This window comes from Lactuca sativa, chromosome 9 (genome assembly GCF_002870075.4).
Source record: "Lactuca sativa cultivar Salinas chromosome 9, Lsat_Salinas_v11, whole genome shotgun sequence".
NCBI lineage: Eukaryota > Viridiplantae > Streptophyta > Magnoliopsida > Asterales > Asteraceae > Lactuca > Lactuca sativa.
Window position 1 is genome coordinate 43,726,577 of NC_056631.2, and position 21,422 is coordinate 43,747,998.

Consider the following 21,422-nt stretch of genomic DNA (forward strand, 5'->3'; position numbering starts at 1 on the left):
TTGCTATCCTAGTGAGGGTCGGATTGATTCATTAGAGTTTTACCGCTCAACGTATTTACTGAATTCCTGATTCTCTGCTCTTCACATTCCCCCCAAGGGGTTGAGTATGCAGTATCTATACTTTCTTGGCGTGGTTGTGGGTTTTCAAGGTCGTTCCCTTTTTCTTTGCCTGGTGGTTTGGACTAGTTGCTCCTTCGTCTTTGTAGAAGGCTCTTGGCACTGTTTATCCTGGGGATTGTGGTCGATGCTCCTTTGTTGGTTTCCATCATGCTAGAGGCATCAGGCTCTTTTGTAGATTTTGAGATTACTTGTGATCCCCGTGACTTGCTTTCTCCTTCTGACTTGATGGTGGTAAGGTTACTAAAGTCGGCCTTCAAGTTGTCATCATATCTCCCAAAGATAGTAAGTATATTGTTACTACGTTTAGTTCTTTTATGAGTTTCTTAATTTATCTTAACACTTAATGTTTGGTTGTTTCTTATATTTTCTTGACGGTTCATGGTTTATTTCTAGGCAATGCTTGCATAAATCTAATTCCTTAGCAACATGTCTGTGTATCAGCTTCTAGGTAGTTTTGTTGATTTATGTTGCTTTTATTGTTCCGCTAATTGTTTATTGTTTTGTTTGAACATTATTCTAGTTTATAGCTTATTGGTGCATCTAAAGCTCAATTAACCTAAGTAATGGGTACTCTAGGTAAATTTTATAGGGGTTCAGATTGAAAAGGTTCGTGTAAAATAGTTCAGGGTTTAAATATAGATTTTCAGATTTTTGGGGATGCACGCCGAGCAAGCAGGTGCGTCGTGCGTGCTGGGCCAGTCCTATAAAACGCATGTTGGTCCCCCCACTGTCGATCTACACCTCTGTTTTTCTTCCATTTTTCGTGATTTTGGGCCCACACGAAGCTTTCACGTTGTGCTTTCTAGGTTTTGTAGTTTTCTTCCTTTTGATTCCCTCCTCTATTCATGTACACATGTCTTAATCCTTATTACCTTTTTACTAGTAATGAATCTTAAATTCTTGTTTTTAGGTTTTTGGGACTTTTGGGATTTTGCTAATTTTTGTCGAAAAATATGAAATTGAATGGTTATTTTGTTAGTATATTGGCTGATTAACACGGTTCTGTAGTCAATTTCTCAAAAAATCCGACAATAAGCCTTCAATTTCGAGATTTCCTAGTTTGGGTGAAAAGCTAGGGTTTTGCTTAAATTCGTATTTCTATTGTTTTTTAAGCCAAATTGGTGATGTATTATGCTTATAAATATGTTGATTATCGAACCCTAAGACTTTTTAGGTTGAAATTTGGACATAATTGGGCACCAAGCTTGATTTGTCTCCGATTGTTCTTAGCACACGCGACGCATATGAAAATGCGTGCGGTGCATCTTCATCTGCAGGCGGGGCACTTTGATCTGCATGCAAGGGCCAAAAATTCCAGATTTTGTTTTTAAATTTTATTTAATATTTTCTGACATTTCCTTTGTCTTTTCCTCAGGTTCCATGTCGAATAGAAGACAACGTGTCGGGCCGTTTCATAACGATTGCCCGACACATCCGTTCTTGTCGTTCCTGGATACTCTTCCTGACCGGGTGTCTTATATTAGGAGGGGTTCAAATCTGCTGACTAAGCATATTAGTATTTCGTAGTCTCTAGACTGGCAGGTTGCAAAAGGTTTGGGTTTCACTGCTCTCTTGGAGCATTTCCTTGCTCGGATATTTCGTGATGAGGCGGGTCTCGTGATTTTTTTCAGTCACGCGTGGCACCATGTTCTGGGTTTTCAAGTGGTCGTCTACAAAGAGCTTTTTATAGACTTTCTTTCTACTGTCCGGTTCATCCGGGAGTCTAGGATTTGGTCAGACGATTTAGCCTTTTCTTTTAGGCTGGGTAAGGTTCTTCGTTCCGGTAGTTTGGTAGAGTTGGGGCAGCGATTTAGGATCTATCTCGCCGAGGATGCAGATCATCCTTTTCTGGAGTCATATTTAGATAGTTGTATTCTCTCGGAGTAGAGGGAGTACAACCACTTGGATATCTAGGCTTTAGCCAATGGGGAGTATGTATCTAGGACGGTGAAGGAGAGTAGTTTTAGCTCTCCTTTGCATAGGTTGATTCACCGCCAAATCTCATTTACCATTCATCTTCGTGAGGAGCACGATAAGGTTCCCATAGGCAATCTTTTTCCAATGTAGCTTCTTCTTCTCACCGATGTCCACCTCCACATTCCCTACATCATCGCTTCCTTCCTTTCCTCCAGTTTAGCTTCGGGTGCTCAACCATGGAGCAAGATTTGTGATAGCCACTTTATTAGTCATTTGGCTCGATCATATGGGGTTGATACTTATAGCATGATGCATTATTCCATCAGGGAACTAGACGAGACGACTTTGAGGAGGATACGGGCGATTGCATGTGGTGCAAATCAGATTTACATGATCCCTACTGACGATGTTGTCGTGCCTATTCTCCAAGTAGAGCCAGAGCACGGGGTGGGGAAGGATTTTACATCGGGTCCTTGCTAGCAGCGAGTTCGACGTGATCCATTGACTGCTCAGCAAGATACGATGCCCGATATGACTATATCTTTTCTTTTCTAGGTGCATGGATGAGTTGGGTAGGTAGGTTCATGAAATTCATCACTTTCAGTAGTGGATGGTGGGGGCTATGAGTGGCTGGTTTGTTTATCCTCTTTATCATGGACTGGGTGATGGGGTTGGTACGCGGGGGACGCACCATGACGATGATGATGACGAGGATGTTGATGATGTATAGGGGGAGTATGATGATATGAATCTTTAGTTATTTTTCTTTGTTGCTATAATGTATGTAGGTTATTTTAATACCCTACCTTTTGTATATGTAGGCTATGTGGTATGGTTACTAGTACTCCTTTTCATAGATTACCTTGTAATTATGTTTTTTGTCTCTTTTCTTATTATGGTTGTTTTGTTTATGCTTTTTGAATTTCACAAGTGTTTAGTTTATCAATTATTATATTTAGGTTTTATAGTGCATTAGATCCATCCAAATAAAACATAGTTGAGCAGTTCTATGTCTCGTCTTGGCGTGACCAATGCACTTTAAAAATTATTTAGGGTACTTGAGCTAAAATTTTGAATCCAAGGTAATTCTAATGTGTGTTTATATATTTTCGGTTTGTACTTTCAAGATTATCAAATAAGGATCAGCCAGGCGAGAAGTATCGGAGGGAATAACCATTTTAGCATATAGTTATTCTAAAATCCAGCAACCCAAACGATAGTTCAAACTAGTCACTTCTCCCGCAAGCAGTTTATCGATAATGTGATTAATAATAATACTTTTATTTGTAGATCTAATGATAGATATTTATAGAGTATATGTCCCTAGGTGACATTTTTATTTCTTAAAGAATTACTAATTCGCTATAACCTTTAGCTTTGATACCAATCTGTCACACCTTGGGCCTGGCGGCAGAAACGTTGGGCGGCACGATGTTAGGATGTTGTATCACCGATAAGGTTTTCAACTGTCATTCATGACATAAATATCATTTCCATTTCACAATTAACAACTTACAAAAAAAACTTTAGTTTTATTACATTGATTTTTGTCATGACAACCACACTTTTTGGTAGACTGCGATTCATTTCATAATCTTTTGCCGAAAGATTTTCTGTCTCTATTGGTGACCTCGGAATACATATGATTTTTGAAAGGTTAAAGTTCACGGGTTTTTCATATTTGAAAAAACTTTGTCGAGTTTTGTTATGTCAGCTCTTGTTGTGTTCTCAACTCACGTTAGTAGATCTGTTTGTATCAAACTATTATTTTAATGTTTCTGGTTGTAGGTTCCGATAGTTTAGTAACTAGATTTGAACTTGGATTTTTATGAATAGAAGGATGTATTATATTACTTTTATTAATTTCAAAGTCCATTGTTGGTTCTAGGGTAACATTATGCTAGTATTCTTTTATTGTATTGTGTGTACTATTTCTTTCGTTGAGGCATTTCTTAAGAGTAGCAGATTAAGTTTAATACGGATAATCTGAACTCGTTTCCTCGAGTTTGAGTATACTACCACTAATTGTTTAATTAGTAGTCTTTGATAGTTAGTTTTAGTTTTAGCAAAGTTACAATGAGTTCCTATAATCAAGCTATGACTGTTGAATTCCCCGAAAAACCACGACACTTCATCGGACGTCGCAGTTGTGTTTAGAAAGTTATGCATGCTTCGACTTGCTATCAGGTTGTAGCTAGAAACCACATGTGGGAGTGTCAATCTCATATATATATATATATATATATATATATATATATATATATATATATATATATATACATATCTTGAATTTTAAGAGGTATAAGTTACAAAACATTTTATACAAATCAATTATGTATAAATAATTCATTAATACTTGCCAAAAGTTTGAAGACTTGAATTAAGGAAAGTAATTAAGAAATTCAATTTGGAGAAAAATGAAAAATTTAAAGTAATAAATTCATATGTATAAATTAATTTTCATTTCTTAAACTAAACACCAATATTAATTAATTTACATCAATAGTATAAATATGTAATATAAACATAAGGTTTGAACATAAATATTTTATTTAAAACCGGTAATTTTTTATTACATAATAACCAATAATAAATTCTAATCATTATTTCCCCTAAGAAGTTATTTGTCAAAAAAACGAATAATCACTACCGCTTTGCGTGGGTGCATATCTAGTGTGTGTGTATATATATATATATATATATATATATATATATATATATATATATATATATATATATATATCCCGATTACTTAAGATTTAATGATTATAAGTCGACAGCTAGCTTAAAATCTTCCAACGTGTTGATGAATGGTGTCTCATCTAAGTTTTGTTGTGGTGGCCTCGCCTGGTCGGTTGTATTGTTATTCCTTGTTGTATTTATACAAGTTACTTATTGTATATATTATTCATCTTATATATATATATATATATATATATATATATATATATATATATATATATATATATTGTGTTTTACATAGCCGGGTATTTGGACAGAGTAACTAATAGGTACTAAGCTTATCCAAATGGTGGTTATAATAACGACTAGAGTATCGGTGTTTCCTAGTAACTGGCCAGCGTAACAACTAGGTACAATAATTATTTATCATTTTGAATCGGTATAACAACTAGACATATTATTAACTTCTAAAAGTTGGGCAGAGTATCTACCAGACATAATATCATCATAATCTTATGAGCATAATTATCTAACTACAATTAGTAATAACTATGTAATACTTTGCATTTTTAAAGATGTATCCCCCCCCCCCCCCCCCCCCCCCCCCGGAAAAGGTTTGGAAAACGGGGCTATTAACTCACTTGTGAATCGTGAAACTGTTGATGTATGGTTGAATTCAGGAGTCCGAGATTTGAGAGGCGTTTTGGTAGTTAGTGGCATGTAAATCGAGAGAGAGTGAGGTATGTGTTGAGGAGTGAGGGGAAATCAGCCTGAGCTTGCTATTTATAGGAAGTTTTTTAGGTGCACATCATGCAGTGCGCTTGAGCTACCCAGGTGTTGATACATGTTCTCTTCTCATGGTTCCATATCATCTATATCCCTATGAATCAGGGTGTCAGAATGCACGCCGCGCACAGGTGCACACGAGTTTATTGTATAAACTTCAAAAATATGTGTATGTCGCATACGAACTCTGTTTTCAACGACCCTTATATATATATATATATATATATATATATATATATATATATATATATATATATATATATATATATATATATATATATAGGTCTCGACGGATACTACAACTTTCCTTTGGTCGTTTTGGCTAGTTCTGACTTTCATTTTTAGTCTGTATTTTTTAACTTTTATCATTTTATAAGAAAATCAAAACTCTATCATATTGGTTTTGTTTTAGGCGTTCTCTGTCTCATAATTCATACTTTGAGTAGTACTACGATTGTCCTCTTGGTGTCTTTTTCCAAAAGTCAACTATTCTCCTTGTAGTTTTTGTCATTGTAAATTCTTACGTATGGTGGGTAATTATTTACTACAAAGGTCATATCACACCTATACTAGGTCAGATTTTCCCTAGAAATTTATATTTTCGGGATCGCGGTAGCTTATATAATCTAAAAATGCTAAATTTTGGTTTTTGATACGATATAAAAATTTGTTTTTTCATAAAAAAAATCGGCAACAGGAGATTTTAAAAATAATAAGTTTATTTTTAGTCCATAACAAAACTGAAACATCATGGATCCATTTATAGAGGTTAGAATGAAATAAAACCAACCGTAGGATGTTTTATAGTAACCTTTGAAGCCTTTGAACCCACTTGGTTTTGGGTTGTTGATGAAGATAACAAAAGATCAAAGTGTACGATCTTCTCTACAAGTATCCACCATCAAGAGTAAGACACTTGGAATGCTAGTTACTTCTTGTATACTTGAGTGTCTAAAGCCTTTAAACTCAATTAAGCACTAAAGGGAACAACTCAAGAGGTCTTCTAAACACCAAACTAACTTCAAAAGAGAGAGATGAGGAAGAGAAGAAGAACCCACAGTTCTAGAGAAAAAAGAGAGGAAGAAGAAGAAGAGTTTCACTCTTGCAAAATTGCAAGCCTCACGTATCTCTTATTTAGCCATGAAAAGTAAGGCCTAACCATTAAAATAATCTAAATTAATGGTAGTCTTTAGAAGCATGAGAGACAAAAGTTGGAAGGTTGAAAAAGCAACCTCCTACACCATCATTATGCGTTTTAAAAAGTAAGATTCTTTATTTTTTATAAACTCAAAGTTTATAAAATATAAACTTTGTCTTTAGGTAAAAGACAAAAGAATCCAACAGTCCAAAATGTTGTGCATGACTTATTAATTCATACCATATGAAATAATAACTACTAATACTCTCTTATAATTATTATTTTCACAAAACAATAATTATTCTCTAATTAAAATACAAGAACCGATATTATTTATTAATAATCGTATTAATAATAAATATACAAAATGTGTCAACTTAATAAAGGTGTGACCCTACAGGATCATATATTTTTAGCAATATCACTCCATAATGATTCTTGGGCATATAGATCCAACATTAAATTACTCCTAAAGTGACGCTACTTTTCGTGCACCTATTTTTAAACCTAAAGGTTGACGAAAAATTCGAATATGTTGAAATATATTGGGTGGTTATAAGATTTTCCTTATTACATTTTTGTGTTTTATTTTTAAATACTAACGGTGGTCGATGACGTGTTCTATGGGTTTTTACATATTAAATCTCCTACGTTTTAATGTATCCCCATAAATCAGGGATACATTCTCCTAATTACCTTCTTTACCTGATCCTCCATTTAAATTCATATCAAATACACGACGAACCCTTGCTTTTAATTCATAATAGGTTTTTTTTGGTTTCATAACTTCCATCAATACGAAATCCGCAATAGAGACCATCAAAAAACCAAGTAGTTCACCACTAATGATCACATGTTTCTAAACGTATTATTATGTCATTATATTGTGTTTGAACGATTGATAGATAGGTTTGAACTACTGTGATTGATTCCAAAAATAAAATAATTTTTTCTTTAAATTTGTCAAAATAAGTTTCATATATCACCATCTCAAATTATGTTGTTATTTTCACTGGTTTTCCAACTTCATGAATATGTCAAAATAGCAACCTACTTTGAAATATCTCTAAGGGTGCGTTTGGTACAGAGAAATGGAATTGTTGCAGAGAATGGAAATGCAGGGAAAGAGAATTAAGTTGGAGAAAGAGAATTGTCTCCCCTGTTTGGTAGAACTGAGAATCTACTAGAGAAATGTTTTTGAGAATCATTTCTCTTGTTTGGTTGTATTAATCAATGAAATGGAAATGATTTTTTTTACAATGTTAATTCATTTTCAAACAACATTTTTTATAAACATGCATTATAATGTACATCTTAATTAGTCAAAATATGCATCTTTTATGTCTTTAACTTTTTTTTATTTTAATATTAATTTTTACTAAATAATTTAATTTCTAATCAATTAATATTATTTTTTATACATCTTGTATGGGAAAACATATGCCTAATATAAAAGAATAACTTATAAAGAGATTTTATAGAAATATGCAAATCATACTATTCAAAAACTACGTGCAATGTAAGATATATGCAAAAAAATATAATTCAATATTCCTAACAACTAAAAAACATAACTATATCTAATACATAATGTGCAAAGAGTCAACTTCAATATTCGTAAAAGCTAAAAAAAACATAACTTAAAATAAGCTAATCATGATATTGATCCATCCCCAATCATTTCCATGTAACAAATCTTTTCTTCTTCTGTCATCTTAAATTACACTCAGGCACGAAATTGATCTTTGCTAAACATGTCAATCGCCTTAATTCGTTGTTTGACATTGATATTTGGCATGCTTTGTATATCTTCGATAACTTTATCTATCATATCACATGCCTCCTTATTTTCATGCTTTCTTATATTGTATATTGTTTCATTAAGTTTTTCACCAACCTCCTTGAAAGTCTCTTTCATTTCTTTCGCTACTTCCTTATAAGAGCTTTCCGTGTCATCCGTTGGAGGCCTTTTGCGTTTACTATTGACATGAGCAGTTTTTTGTGTCTCTTCAACAATCTCTTCCAACCCTTCCACATCAACAGGTGAGTTTCTTTGTGTCTCTTCAGTCACATCTTCACCAAGATCAGTAGCTCCATGACCAGTAGCTCTATCATTCCCGAAGATTTTACATAGGTTATCAAATTGGGGAAATGGTTTATTGCAAAGACATGCAGCACCTTTATGACTCTACAAGAATGAAACAAAATTAATTGGTTGCTGTTCATTTACAATATGTTTTAATGATGCTAAAAATACTACAAACATAATCATTGTAGTACCTTTATATACTCATCCCAAACTTCAGCATCGGCAGTAACACAACATTTATCCGTATCCCAACCGAATCCACTTGTGTTTTTTCCATATACCATGTCGTGCATGATGTTGAAATGGTTTTTCCATGTCTTCATCCACGATTTAAATATGAGGCTCTGCTTTCAAACCTGAGTTAGGAAGACTTACATCTAGTAATTGTTGCACTGCCTTTAAATAACCGGGTTTGAATCCGTTGTCGGCACCACCATACTTTCCGGATACATGTAACTCCAACAATGCCTCAATTAACTTTGCATCTTCTTCAGTAATCCATGTGTGTTTGTTTCGCCCTGCCATATCTACAAAATTTTTTACATAATAGATGCTTGAAATAGTAATTCATCATAACAATCATAACAACCTTTGTTTGTGGCTGTATAACTCAAACAAGACTTAACCAATTCAGCTGTTTTTTTTATTCTAAAACATAGACAATACAAAGGAATACAGTTTGAAAAAAAAATCGTATCATTCCGAGCATTTATGCAGCTTTTATGATGGTTTAAAGTTGAAAATTTTTAAAAAAAGTGTTGAAATATAATAAAACAATCATAACAACCTTTGTTTGTGGATGTATAACTCAACCAAGACTTAACCAATTAAGCTGTTTTTTTATTCTAAAACGTAGACAAGACAGAGGAGTACAGTTTGAAAAAAAATCGTATCATTCCGAGCATTTATGAAGCTTTTATGATGGTTTAAAGTTGGACAAAATTCAGAAAAAAATGCTGAAATATAATAAAACAATCATAACAGCCTCTGTTTGTGGCTGTATAACTCAATCAAGACTTAACCAATTAAACTATTATCTTATTCTAAAACATAGACAAGAAAGAGGAGTGCAGTTTGAAAAAAAATCACATCATTTCGAGCCTGTATGGAGCTTTTATGATGGTATAAAGTTGGACAATTTTAAAAAAAAAGTGCTGAAATATAATAAAACAATCATAACAGCCTCTGTTTGTGGCTGTATAACTCAATCAAGACTTAACCAATTAAATTTTTTTCTTATTCTAAAACATAGACAAGACAGAGGAGTGCAGTTTGAAAAAAAAAATCACATCATTCCGAGCCTGTATGAAACTTTTTTGATGGTTCAAAGTTGGACAAAATTTATGAAAAATGCTGAAATATAATACATCATAACAGCCTTTGTTTGTGGCTGTATAACTCAACCAATACTTAACCAATTAAGCTGTTTTTTGATTCTAAAACGTAGACAAGACAGAGGAGTACATTTTGAAAAAAAAAATCGCATAATTCCGAGCTTGTACGAAGCATTTATGGTGGTTCAAAGTAGGGTAAAAATTCAAAAAATTAAAAAAAAAAAACCTGCAATCGTTAAACACATTCCATTGTACTGTTAACAATCTTAAAAGCAAAATTCAAACACATTTAACGAATCGATCTTTGCAAGATTTTAACACAAATAAAAAAAAGAAAAAATTCTTTAAATTGGAAGAATTGATATCAAGATTAATTGGAAGAGTTTATATCAAAATTAACAATCAAACCTTGAATCACAAGAATTGATATCAAGATTATCAATACGTGAATAGAGAAACTGTTGACTTCGATCCTATACTGCCGACTTTGATCCTATCTATTGGCATATGCAGGGCAAAAATGATTGGTTTTGATCACTTACGTGGACTGATTGCATGAAAATCCAATAGCCACGTTTGAAAAATCTTGATCGATTGTAGGTAGTGAGGTTCGAATAGGCGGCAATTTGATTTCTCCGCTATTTTTCTTTTGATTCTCGATCATGCCTATATACTCGTTTCTCTCCTTTTCTCCTTTTAAAAATAGAGAATAGATTTGATGGAAAAGGAATTGATTTATTTCTCAATTCCTTGCTCTTTTTATTAACCAAACAAGAGAAAATGAATCAATTCCTTTTCCCTACACTTATTTCCCTGAACCAAACACCCCCTAAATGCTATCTGTTAATTTGGTAACATTATAAGTTTTGTATAAATTGTTAAAAGAAAATGCATTACGATATTATGGTTATATGGCAAAACCTTTCTTTGGAAGATATTATCAACATCAATAAGATCTAAAGGATAAATTAGTCTGAATGTTGTTTCAAGCAGTATTGCTTCTTTGTTACTAACTAGAGTAGAACAACACACTCTCATTTTGGTATTCCTTTAGATCTTAACGAAGATTCTTTTTGTTCTATAAAGCAAAATAGCGATGCCTCCAAATTACTAAAACAAACATCACTAATAATTTGGGATGAAGCGGCGATGGTTCATAAGCATGCATTTGAAGCATTGGATCGCAATTTAAAGAATGTTTTAAGTTCTCGTAATGTTAGCAACTCAAATATCCTATTTGGAAGCAAAGTAATCGTATTTGGAGGTGATTTCAAACAAATTCTACTAGTTGTTTCCAATGGTAGTAGATAATAAATTGTCAATGCGTCTTTACGTTCTTCATATATATGGAGCAATTGCAAAGTACTACAATTAACGAAGAATGTGAGGGAGACTGTTGGAAAAGATTCATTTGAAATACAACAAACACGGTTATTTGCAAATTGGCTATTGGATATAAGAGATGAAAATGTTGGTGGTTTAAATGATGGTGATGCGGTTATTTATATTCATGATGATCTTTTTTTTACTCAATCTTGTGATCCTATAGGTTCATTAATTAAGTTTGTATATTCATCATTTCTTTAAAACTTCAACAACCATTGAAGAAAGAGAAATACTTGCACCAAAAAATGAAGTCGTTTAAGAAATAAAAAATCGTTTGCTTTCACTGTTTCCTAGAGAAGAAAAAGAATACCCCAGTTCACATATTATCTGCTAATAAGAGTTTATTCATAATCATTTTGATGAGAGTTTATCTTCACCTGATGTTCTAAATGGACTGAAAATTTCTGGTTTGCAAAACCATAAGTTGATTTTAAAAGTCGGTATTCTGGTTATGTTACTAAGAAATATCGACTAGAAAAATGGCTTATGTAATGAGACTAGACTTCATGTGGTATCATTGGGTAATCGCGTAATAAAAACAGTGGTCTTAATTGGAAGCAATATTGGACATCAAACTTTTATTTCAATATTGTCTTTAACACCTTCAGACAACAAAATTCCTTACAAATTCTAAAGGAGACAATTTCCCCTAGCGGTTTGTTTTGTTATGACCATAAATAAAAGTCAATGACAATCATTGTCAAAGCTTGGTTGTTTTTACGAGAACCAGTTTTCACACACAGTAAGTTATATGTTGTTTTATCTATAGTAAAGAGCAGAAAATGATTGGAGTTTTTTATTTTAGATAAAGATGATAATTTGATCAATAAAACTTTCAATATTTTATACAAAAAAGTATTTCAAAATCTATGTTAAAGTATTATGTTTATTTTACTTAACAAATTAAATTATGATTACTTACAATCGAAAGTATCCAACATTTTTATCATATTTTTTTGTCTATATAATAATTTAAAAAATACTGATTTAGTTTTCACGGATTATAATCTAATTTAATAAATATATGTTAGTCATTTTGAGTTTGGAAAGAAACCAAACCATAACGAAACATGCTTATAAAAAATCCATATAAAATTCAAGGTTCTAAAAAGTTCGTTATGGCTCCGCCATAACGCGCCACGACTCCAAGGCTTGCACCTGTCACCAAGCTTTACCAAAATGTCGTCTTAACTTATATATGTGTATAAAAATGAATAATATTTGAAAATACATATAAAAATATTAATTATATAAAAAATTGTCGCCTTAAGTCACGCCTTACAAACGTCGTGACTCGCCAAAGCTCGGAAAAGCTTGAGGTTTGACATTGCCGCCAAGTCACGCCTTACGTTATTTAGAACCTTGATAAAATTAGAAGTTTATGAAATAGATCAATTTTTTGACAAATAAATTGTGCATAAATATATAAAACATCAACTTGTACAAAATAAATAAAAGTTATTATTTTCTTCTATATTGCTATTTTTTTTTAATTTTTTTTTTTTACATTTTAATGGAAAAGTAGATAGCAGATTAGCAGTCGAGTGAGGTGGGTGGGTGGGTGGGTGCTCGGCCGTACTCGTTCGGTTCTCCGCCGAAGCATCCATGTCCAACACGGCTGATGCTTCTTCTGCTATCCACGCGTCAATTGATCATTGGTCTATCAATCTGACAAGTACCTTCCTTTACCTTCTCTCACACACATTTCCACACTCGCTACGTGTTTGTGTAGTGCACAATACATGCCTTACTACTAACTCTTGCCTTTTTCTCACCTCTGACATCGGAAAAACAAGAATATCTTCACGACTTCACCGGAACGCCATCTCCAGAGTTAGAAAACACACCTCTCCTTTTTATTTTCTAAAAGAGAAACCAAATAAAGAAGAAATTTAGAGCAAGACCCACCGGTCAAGACGATTTCTTTGAAATAAAAAAATTTAGGGTTTATCCAGGTTCGTCGTCATCTTCGTTGTTGTTGCTTGTATGTGTTCCTTTCGATGCGAATATAGTCTTTAATCTACGCACAAACAAACACACGAGCATATTCTCTTGGATGCTTCTGTAAGTTTTATCTTTGATGCTCTTCCTCTCTCTCTAACAATCTTTTATATTTTTTCAGGGATTCAAAGTTGAATTTCCATCTGGGTATTTCGTATTTGGATGATTTCTTCAATCAATCCATCTGGGTTATTGGTACCTTTCCATTTTATTTTATTTTAGGTGAAAAAGCTACGATCTTTTCAGTCATCACACTGTTTTATTGCTCGTATGTGTGGTGTTCGCGAAAAAAAGATCAAATCTTTTATGTCTTCTAACCTCCTCTAAACGATGAAGAATCTAATCGAGGGTTTTAAACGATAAGTTTTTGAATGATGGTGTTTTATCTATGTGAGATTCTTGAAGGGGGTTTTTGAAGGTTAAGATGAGGAACAGGGGGATAATCTGAAATTGCAGTATGAGTAACAGTGAGAAGAACAACATCAAGAAATCAAAAGAAGAAGCGTCATTCGATAGTAGTAATAGTAATCATAATAGCAATAATAAATCTGGAACAGTTAAATCGGGATCAGGTTGCTCAAAATCAGTTTGTTCAAATGGGTCAATTACAAATTCAGACTGCACGATTGATGAAAGGGTGCTTGTTGATCCAAAACTCTTATTTATTGGAGCCAAAATTGGAGAAGGAGCTCATGGGAAGGTTTACGAAGGAAGGTAAACAATATATCTACTTATATCATTACCATTTACATTTCAATTCTCATGATAATTTTGCTTGTTTATAAAAAAAAATTGCTCATTTTGGCTGCAAAATCCAACATTAAGGTGAATCCCAAAAGCTTTAAGACAAATTTCATTTGAAAGAAATCTTGTAGTAAGTTACATGATTACCCTGTTTTGAAGTCATTCTGCCAACATGTACTCCTTTTCCTAGATATACTTTTTAATTTATTCTTCAAACATTCTAAAATTTAGAACAAATGACTTCGAATACTTTTAGTTGATTTTATTACATCATTTTTACTCGTATCTAATTTACATCTGACATGATGGTACCTTTTGCAGAAACACTTGAATAAGATTTTATTATTTATTCTAAAAAGGGTTTTTAACATTTAACATTTAACATTTAACATTTAACATTTAACATTTAACATTTATAGGTATGGTGATCGAATTGTGGCTATAAAGGTTCTCAACCGTGGGAGTAACACAGAAGAACGAGCTGCACTTGAAGGCCGTTTTGCACGTGAAGTTACTATGATGTCAAGAGTGAAACATGACAACCTAGTTAAGGTATATTTGGTTATTACAAGGTTTAAACTCGATAGATTTATTACTTATTATTATTTATTTTTTTTGCAGTTTATTGGAGCTTGTAAGGAACCTTTAATGGTGATTGTCTCCGAATTGTTACCCGGAATGTCACTTAGGAAATATTTGGGAAGCATTCGTCCAAATCAATTAGACCTTCGTTTGGCTTTGAGTTTTGCTCTTGATATTGCTCGAGCCATGGATTGTTTGCATGCTAATGGGATTATACACAGAGATTTAAAACCCGGTATTTTTTTTTTCTTTTTATTATTATTCCAAAAAAGGGTTATATTCAAAACATATCAACATTGTGATTTGTGACTTGTGACTTACTTCCAGATAATTTGCTGTTAACTGCAAATCAAAAGTCTGTGAAGCTTGCAGATTTTGGTCTTGCAAGAGAAGAAACCGTTACTGAAATGATGACAGCAGAGACTGGTACTTACCGCTGGATGGCCCCTGAGGTATTTTTTTTAATTTTTTTTTTGTTGATGTGGTGCTGATGTGGACGTGTCACATGACAGGTTTATTGAAACAGTTTTATTAAATTATAGCTGAAAAAATAAATAAAAAGAAAAACTGAAATTGTAAAATTTGCAGTTGTATAGCACAGTGACATTGCGTCAAGGGGAGAAGAAGCATTACAATAATAAAGTTGATGTCTACAGCTTTGGAATTGTGTTATGGGAATTAGTCACAAACCGAATGCCATTTGAAGGCATGTCAAATTTGCAAGCTGCTTATGCTGCTGCTTTTAAGGTCTTTCTTTCTATCTGTCTATTTCAATGATGAGGGCATTTACGTCTTTTGCTCAGATAAAAAATCACCCTGTCCTTGTCCCTGTCCCTGTCCCTGTCCCATCTTTTTGAATGGGACGAAAGACTGCAATTTTTGTCCTATTCACATCAGTCTCAGTCCATTGCATGTCAAATACACAGTACAATTTGTTCTGTTCTGTGCATATCAAATACAGTACAATGTGTTGTGTTTTGTTAAGGATTGATTTCTAACTTTTTTTTTGAAACAGCAAGAAAGGCCAAATCTTTCGGAAGACATATCACCTGAACTAGCGTTCATCATACAAGCATGTTGGGTTGAAGATCCAAATCTAAGACCAAGTTTTGACCAAATCATACGAATGCTCAACACGTTTCTCTTCACCCTCCCACCACCACCATCCGCCACGTCACCGGAAGAATGTGATGCCGCCGATGACGTGGCGGCGGCAGCAGCAAGTAATGGCGAGCTTTCCGCACGCTCAAGACGCAAGTTTTCTTTTCTTCGTCAGATTTTTGCTGCCAAAAAAACCAAGAACTCACAATGAGTCACCATTAAGATCTTCATTTGACTCAACAGATACTTACTTGATCGTTGAGTGAAGTGTATGTAAAAGCCCTAATTATCAAATAGATGAAACAAAAAAAGATTATATGGTAAAAATAGGGCGAATAGGTTCAATGGAAGTGTCTTAGTGGACATTGGTTGTAAATGAGGCACATAAAAACTCTTAGATTTTTTTTTTTTACTTATGTTAATATGAATGCTGCTGTAGTTTTAGCTTTAAAAAAGGCTTCCCCTTTTGACGTGATTGTTGGATTGAGGGTGTTGTACAACTTTTTCTGCATGAGGTACATGTTACCTTGTGGTTTGTTGGTTTTGCTCAAGTGTAAGGAACTAACATATGAAGAACTTATGCTATGTTTTTGTATCAATCCTCTTAAGGGTGATTTGATTGTTTTGGCTTTTAAGTTACAATAATGGAGTTAATTTTTAGTATTATGGCTACTTGTATTTCTTGGTTATGTATATCATTAGAATGGGTTAAATTTGATTTTGATTATGTTTTTTTTTTACATGAATATTGTACTTCATTAATTAAATGAATGTTGTACTTCATTAAATCCTAGGAGGTAAAATCCTAGGACAATGTACAACTATTATCACACGTGGTGTAACTGTTGTTTTACATTGTTGTTCTGTTTATGGCAATTATTGCTACGTGAAAAAGACTTGCTATCTAAAACATGTCGCTTTTTTTTTTTTTTTTTTTTTTTCTAATTTCTATTTATTAAGAATGTTGCATTATAGTGTGCATCTCAAAAAAAGAGACCTATACAAAATAAATAAATAAACTAATGTGATATGTCTAAAAAAAACTATACATATAAACTGGCTTCGGTCTAAAAATAGTATGTCTTTTATAAAAAAAGAATATATAAAAAAGCCTAATTTTCGGGATGGGTGCACACATGGAGAGTTCTTTTGCCACTTAACAAGCTTACTATGCATTCAAATATCCACATTTATGAATCCACCGAGAAGTTGAGCTTCCCACCTATATGTAACAATCTATTTTCATTTTCTTCACGTTTCAAATTTTATATTGTGTTATCTTTACTAGTTTTTTAATAAAAAAATATATCTTGATATGAAATCGTATTGAAAATACAGCACCATGAATTATTGTACAAAATAGATTACAAATAATCATTTCATAATTGATAAAAAAGACCATGGTTTTTTCAACCATGTTCACATAAAACTATGCTAAGCATTTTTGGCTTTGACAATATGGACAAATAAAGTTTGGGCACGATAAAGTTTAGTGTTTGACAAATGTCCATTATGTCTCTTTCAAGATTAATTTAATGTTTTTAGGTGTCTTTCATTATATCTACTTTTATGTGAGCCCAACTTACTTTTTGTTTTTCCTATTTATTGTTTTTAGAAATTGGTAGATTGATTTTGAACTTTTATAATCAATTTAAAACAATTCATTTACTACGAACCCAATTCAATTGAATCGTGAAGTTAATTTCCAAAAAAATAATGTAACTTCTATTTTTTAAAAGTTAAAGTTTCGAAAATTTGTTTATTAGTATGTTATTGATAATTTATTGTGATGGTATCTTCATAATCGTATTTGAACGTCCAAATTTCATTAAGCTAAGTAGCTAACAATTAGGATAACAAACATTGCAAAGAAACAATAGTTACTTTTGGGTTTTGCAACTAATCCATCCAATTTTCACCTTCAAACTCCTATTAGATAATCAAAACTAAGAATGCGTGACTATTATCGAAAATTACATCTTTCATTGGTATAGTGGAACCAAAGAGAAATGCATTTCGGAAATACAAAATCACCCAACATGCAATTAGCATGACAACATCCAACACGTATGCTACATCACATTGAACTCCAAAGTATATGTCTATAGAATATGATCCACCACTATACCAACTTGAGGGATGTGTAAATCCCACCACCGAGCAAGTTGTTTCCCAATAGAAAACGTCACATGACAACTCATATATATATATATATATATATATATATATATATATATATATATATATATATATATATATATATATATATATATATATATATATATATATATATATATATATATATATATATATATATATATATATATATATATATATTATCAATGTGAGAATCGTGCATCGGGGAAAAGTAGAGTGAGCATCCAAATCTATTACTTCGAGTTTATCCATGTAAATCCTTGAAGAAAAAACATTATATTTGATTGGAAATGGATTTTTTCGTCTTGTTGGTCCTTCTCCCATGCACTAAAAAAGTTAATGTCAAGTCAACATCTCAAACTCCAAGTATCCAGTTAATCAACAAATAAAAGAACTCCCATAAAATCTCTAAATTAACCAATTATAGTATATGTGACAAAGATTCTGTACATATAAAGAACTCTGAAATCCGACTTCGTATGAAGAAGTTATGATTTTTCGAAGTTTCACGATTAAACCGACACGACTCTACGTATCGTAAAAAGATAATTTTTGATAGATTACTTATTAGCCTAAGTGATCTAAACGAAAGTCATATTAGTCGTAAAAACCGAGAGCATGCAATTAGAGAACGTCCAAATCTGACTTCGTGAGAGGAAGTTATGATTTTTCTAGTTTCAGCGCAGTTGTGTGGGCATAGAAATCGAAATTCAAATTGGTTGATTGTTAGTCGAAACAATCTAAACGAGAATTGAAGATCTCGTAAACATGAACTAGTCGATATAAAGATAGTCTGGATCGGAGTTCGTATGAATGATTTATGAATTTTGCACAAACTTTATCAGTCTAGACCGGTCTAAATATGAATTTTAGTTAGAGTGAGAATTAGCTGATAGAACCTTAATGAAAGTTGAAGAGCTCGGCGAGAGGATTCCGGGGATATAAAGAAAGTCAAAAACGGAGCTTGTATGCGAAAGTTATGGTCGTCCGAAGATCTACGAGAAATACACTAGGCTGATGGCATGTCAGCACCGGAGTGCCACACGTGGCCATGTCGGGTAGCTGACCCTTTCACGAGACCAAGCGACATGGAACGACGTAGGCATGACATGTGGCGACACAAAAAGAAGACATGTGGCAACCTTCTAGAAGCGATGATGTTGCAAGTTCTCGGCGAGACACGTGGCAAAGGCTGAGAAGAGCCAGCATGACAAGAGGGCGCGATGCGCCTCTCAAAAGCTTATTTATATCTGCGTGATTTCACTCCATTTCTCACCTTAAACACTCTAAAACCTCCATATTTCTTTAGGTCTAATTTTAGGGGTTTCCATTGGTCAGTAGCGAGGATCTAGTGTGTAAGAGGGTCCAACAAATAGAAGCTTTCAGGTCAAGATTCTGCCCGCGTAATTTCCCGGTTTTCGCTAAAATCTCTGTAAGTTAAACTACATTTATTTTATTTCAAGTGTAACTTATATTTATGTTCATAGTCGTTATTATGAACATATAAATAAGATTTATCATTGATTCCAAGTCATTATACTGATTGATCTACTTACGTGGATAATGTTTAGGCTGGATTTAGTGAGGTATTTAAAGTGAGATTTTGTCACACCCCAAAACCACGAACGGCGGAAACGTTCAGGGGTAGAGGACGTCATGTACAGTATCACCACAGTGTAATATAATAAACAAGCAACAACATCATCCATTGCATTATAAGTAAAGTTTAATACATGTGTGTTCTTTCATTGTAATAAGACACCAAAAATATAACATCAAAATAAAAGACGAGACTTGTCTGCTCCGTCTTCTCAAAACCTGGCCTTCATACCTGTCTACTGATAACCTGAGAATACAAGTTATTTTGAAAGCGAGTATCACCTTTAAAGCTGGTGAATTCATAAGTATATAAGTGTTGTTGCCTTGTTTGTGAAAATCTGTTATGAAGGCCATGAAAACCTTTAAATGAGAATGTTAAGGTAAGTATGAAATCCCTAGAAAAACCCTTATTTTCTATAAGTATGAAATGTAGTCTTCTACCATGACCCGAATATTCTGTACGTATGAAGTGTAGTCTTCTACCAAGACCCGAATGTTTTGTTTGTAAAATGATAGTTTTCCTTTAATTGTTTAGTACTAAAGTACTTAGTCTAACTCATCGTTTATGTGAAAGTATCACAAAATAAAGTAAACAGTAAAATGTACTACTGTAAGTATTGTCACTGGGTACTAGGACCCACACAGCCTAGGTAACTGTTATCCCGAGGTACTAGGGTTAACATTACCTATATAACCTAATGAACATCCGAAGATTGTCCAATTGTCCTCTGTAGCAGCAGCAGGTGGGAGGAAGGGTTAGTCCCTGTAAAGGTACTCCTAGTATAAGTAATAACCGTAGGCATCTTTAGATGTTCATTACCCACTGTTGCTAACAGATGGGTTCCGGAATGGTTAGTCCCGTCCATATATCCCGAGGTACTGGGGATAGAGCCCTATTCTAGATATCCCGAGGTACTGGGGATATGCAGGATAATTTACACAGAAGGTACTAATAAATTATCCTCGCAAATTGTGATACAAATATTCAAATAAGTATACATAGGTAAAGGTATCAACGTAAAGGTACTCATGTAATGTGTTCATGTATCAGGTAAACATATGTAAAGGTACTCATGTATCAGGTAAGGTACTAGTAAAGACTCATGAATGAACTGACTCTTGTGTGATTCCTTGTAATAATGTTTTGTTATCTTCAAATTATCCCTATGATAATTTACTGTAATCTAACTAGTTGATCATGTAAGTTTACACACTCTTACTACTCAAGGGTGTGGGAAAACTAAATGAAAGATGCAAACTTATAACATCAATACATATATAAGGGTATAAGTGTATATGCATAGTTTAGTTCAAGAATGAAAAATGGTTTTGTAAGACATCTTATGTGTTTTGAAACAATGATTAACAATAACCTAAGGTCATTTCAATATACATTTCAAAGGTAAAACCTTTGATAACAATGTGTTCTTAAGATTTGAAACCAATTCATGCATCACATTTTGTAGTATGTGAAAACTGTTTATAAAAATACGTATCAATGATTTAATAACATGTTTGTTTCTACTTGTATTCCCCCTACTAAAGCATTTAGAATCATTTAAAACATTGATTAGGGGTATGAACTCACTTGGAAGTTTGAAGATAGCGAGATGGAAAACCGGGCAGAGTTTCGTCTCGGGAAACGGATTTTTCTCGGGATTCTCGGGAATCTCGGGAGTAAAATCGACTCTCGGGACTTGAGCAAAAAGACCAGAGCTTCGGGTTTGAACGGGCACGGAAATCGAGGCAAGATTGTGAGAGAAAGGAGAGAAATGAGCATTTTTTT

The 21,422-nt window shown here is 33.3% G+C and overlaps 1 protein-coding gene and 1 non-coding gene across 4 annotated transcripts; one reads left to right on the forward strand and one right to left on the reverse strand.

Annotated features, from left to right (window-relative positions):
* Nucleotides 1-8,369: 8,369 nt before the first annotated feature.
* Nucleotides 8,370-9,257, reverse strand: LOC111898250 (uncharacterized). The gene is made up of 2 exons (XR_008226940.1): nucleotides 8,924-9,257; nucleotides 8,370-8,831 (listed from the first exon to the last, which is right to left on the reverse strand). It is a non-coding gene; the product is annotated as an uncharacterized LOC111898250 (transcript).
* Nucleotides 9,258-13,041: 3,784 nt separating this feature from the next.
* On the forward strand, nucleotides 13,042-16,479 carry LOC111898217 (serine/threonine-protein kinase STY13). Of its 3 annotated transcripts, XM_023894146.3 has the most exons (7): nucleotides 13,057-13,407; nucleotides 13,575-14,167; nucleotides 14,617-14,749; nucleotides 14,819-15,014; nucleotides 15,107-15,231; nucleotides 15,368-15,526; nucleotides 15,795-16,479. In XM_023894146.3, the coding sequence occupies exons 2-7, from the start codon at nucleotides 13,911-13,913 to the stop codon at nucleotides 16,089-16,091; spliced, it is 1,167 nt and encodes a 388-aa protein (XP_023749914.1). In that variant the 5' UTR covers nucleotides 13,057-13,407; nucleotides 13,575-13,910; the 3' UTR covers nucleotides 16,092-16,479. The 3 variants fall into 3 exon arrangements, with proteins under 3 accessions (XP_023749913.1, XP_023749912.1, XP_023749914.1); XM_023894145.3 differs by having other exon boundaries at nucleotides 13,042-13,436; nucleotides 14,617-15,014; XM_023894144.3 differs by having other exon boundaries at nucleotides 13,042-13,407; nucleotides 14,617-15,014.
* The last annotated feature ends 4,943 nt before the right edge of the window (nucleotides 16,480-21,422 follow it).

Bases quoted from the DNA above. Each gene is read 5' to 3' on its own strand.
- LOC111898217 (XM_023894145.3), top strand. From the start codon at position 13,911: ATGAGTAACAGTGAGAAGAACAACATCAAGAAATCAAAAGAAGAAGCG. The intron at 15,015-15,106 runs GTATTTTTTTTT...ACTTACTTCCAG, and splicing joins ACACAGAGATTTAAAACCCG to ATAATTTGCTGTTAACTGCA. The intron at 15,232-15,367 runs GTATTTTTTTTA...TAAAATTTGCAG, and splicing joins ACCGCTGGATGGCCCCTGAG to TTGTATAGCACAGTGACATT.